The sequence below is a fragment of the Cannabis sativa genome, chromosome X, assembly GCF_029168945.1.
Source record: "Cannabis sativa cultivar Pink pepper isolate KNU-18-1 chromosome X, ASM2916894v1, whole genome shotgun sequence".
Taxonomy (NCBI): Eukaryota; Viridiplantae; Streptophyta; class Magnoliopsida; order Rosales; family Cannabaceae; genus Cannabis; species Cannabis sativa.
The window spans coordinates 58,945,899-58,948,572 of NC_083610.1; the positions used below are offsets into that span (position 1 = coordinate 58,945,899).

A 2,674-nucleotide genomic window follows, 5' to 3' on the forward strand; every position below is an offset into this window, starting at 1 on the left:
TTCTTATTATATTAATAAAATAATAGAATAATAAATCATATAAAATTTAGTGTAATTTTAAGTATAATGATTGGAATTTAAAAAAAAAAATAATGTTGAAATAGTAATTTTTTTTTATGTTGATTTAACACTAAATTTAAATTTAGGAATATAGTCATTTAGTACCTTGTGTTTTTATGAAAAACATATTTGGTACCTTATGTTTTCAATAATACTTAATTGGTAACTCATATTTTTTAATTGTACATATTTGGTATCCTAAAATAAAATTTAATCAATACAGTTTTATTAATTTAACCAAACAGTTCTCAATTATATGTAATCAAATAAATAAATTTGAATTCAGAATTCATAAAATTTTAGACTATTTATTGTATTGATTAAATTTTATCTAAAAAAATTGAATTTATGGTACCAAATAGATATGATTGTAAAATACAAAGTACCAAATAAGTTTTATTAAAAATACAGGGTACCAAACTTATATTTAGATAAAATACAAACTTTACTAGAGATGGCCTAAAGAATATAATACAAGTGGCCAAATTCAACTCTTAAAAGTAATAAATTCTCGAATAATATAATAAGATTTTCAAGATTGAGATTCCTTTCTATGGCTACTACTCACTCGAGTTGGGCGGTGGTACATATAAGACTTTACTAAAAGGGCATCAAACACTATCACATCACTTTCTCGACATCTCTTATACTGAATGGTTTTCAATGGCGGACGAAAAATTTGAATCCAAATGGGAAGGAAAATCTTCAGCCCAATTGAAAGGCCTAACGGCAAATCAAGTTTGGCCTTTCCTGGAGGATTTTTGCAACTTCCACAAGTTGCACCAGGCGGTTGATACGTGTTACCAAGTAGATCAGGACCCATCTGCCACAGTGGTCGCCGGAACTGGGCGAGGCCTGACCCGTTACTGCTCCTCCACAAGTACATCACCGTCCGGCGAGTCGTCAGTGATTTGGGCCAAAGAGAGGCTCGTAGAAATGGATCCAGCCCAAAGGCGTTTGACCTATGAGGTGCTCGACAACAACGTTGGATTTAAGAAGTGGGTGGCCACTTTCGAAGTTGTCCCTATCGTCGAAGGCGGCGCGTGTGAGATACAGTGGTCGTTCGTGGGAGAACCGCCAGAAGGTTGGAATTATGAAAGCTTGGTAACCTTCTATGACTCTTCTCTCCAATCCATTTCTAAGAAAATTGAACAAGCTTTGTTGATGACCTCTTCTGTTTAGTGGGTAAAATGAAGGCTATTTTTTACTTTAAATTACAATAGAATAAAAAAAGATGGTCATATATATATATTTAAATATATTTAAGGCCAATTATGTAAAACCTCAATTGGTATTATGAGGGATGCTAAACCACAAACATTCTTAGCTGTTGGATTGATAAAGAGAGTGTTTTTTTGGTATCCTAAGGCTGGTATATATCCATTTAAAAGTAAGGGTATACATTTTGTTAAAATTGGTTATTGCTCAAAATTCATCTCTATTGTACTACCATCTACATTAAAATAATCAATTAAATTGGTAAAGTGTATTTTTTTCTTTTTCTTTCAATTAACTAGAATAAGAAGGTTGAGTGCTTATAATAACGAGTTAAGAAAGTCACAGTGTAATTTAATTTGTATGCAATTAGAGGTAATTACATAATTTAGTATGTTTGTCTGACCATATAATTACACTGGAACTGTGTAATTACAAAAACTTTCCATTTAAAACATGAACTACTCAAAAATATTATTTTCTCGTGTAATTACTAACTATTTTTCCAAATAAAATATTAAAAATTCATATGTAATTACCACCTCATATCCAAACACACTTTATATTTTAAAATATAGTGTAAAGACTAGACTGTGTTATTACCAGCCTAGTAATTATACTATTTAACAATTACACAGTTACTTCCAAACACACTTTAAGTGCTAATTAAATTTTTGATTTAGTTTGTTTATTAGTGTATCTAAGCAATTATGAGAAAATTCACTAATTCATTTTTTAAGTGTATCTAAGCAATTATGAGAAAAAAAAATTAAATAAAAAGAAGACAGTGACAAACTTTGCATAATTATGTAGCACACTCTTTAAATAAGTACTTTATTACACCTCTATCTGTTTTGGTATTCATGAGAAAGTTTTTTAGTTTATTTTTTTATGATTGTGTACGTTGTAGCTATTTAAGACTACTTTTAAATATTTTAGAAAATTTTGAATAGTTAACAATGTTAGAGATTTTATAACCATGGAAGAAAATCAAGATTTATTACAACTCTATTGTAAAATAATACAAGGACTAAAATAAGAGATTGATTAAATATATGTTACAATACATATATATACACTATATATATTACATATATATATATATGAAATGTAGAAGAGAAGATTACAACACATGTAATATAATATATGTATATATATAACAAGAGAATAATATATATATAAACACTCACTCACAACCTTGAGTGCGCATTAGTGAGATCACCATGACTTGAACAAGGTATTACACCTTTGTCCAAAAGCTTATTTCCCCCTATCTCTAAGCACTAAGGGAACTCTCTAGGAAATAGCTTTGGGAATTATCAAGCCTTAGGGTTTTCTAGCAAAGTGCTTTCTTGATAGAAAACTTGACCTCTCTTACAAATGAGCACCAAAGACCTCC

At 29.6% G+C, this 2,674-nt stretch overlaps 1 protein-coding gene across 1 annotated transcript; it reads left to right on the forward strand.

The window, feature by feature from the left end:
* The first annotated feature begins 436 nt into the window (after nt 1-436).
* On the forward strand, nt 437-1,550 carry LOC115711952 (lachrymatory-factor synthase). Its single transcript, XM_030640155.2, has one exon. The coding sequence runs from the start codon at nt 724-726 to the stop codon at nt 1,240-1,242; it is 519 nt and encodes a 172-aa protein (XP_030496015.2). The 5' UTR covers nt 437-723; the 3' UTR covers nt 1,243-1,550.
* The last annotated feature ends 1,124 nt before the right edge of the window (nt 1,551-2,674 follow it).

What these genes read in the sequence shown, in the direction of transcription:
- LOC115711952 (XM_030640155.2), top strand. Translation starts at nt 724, where the DNA reads ATGGCGGACGAAAAATTTGAATCCAAATGGGAAGGAAAATCTTCAGCC.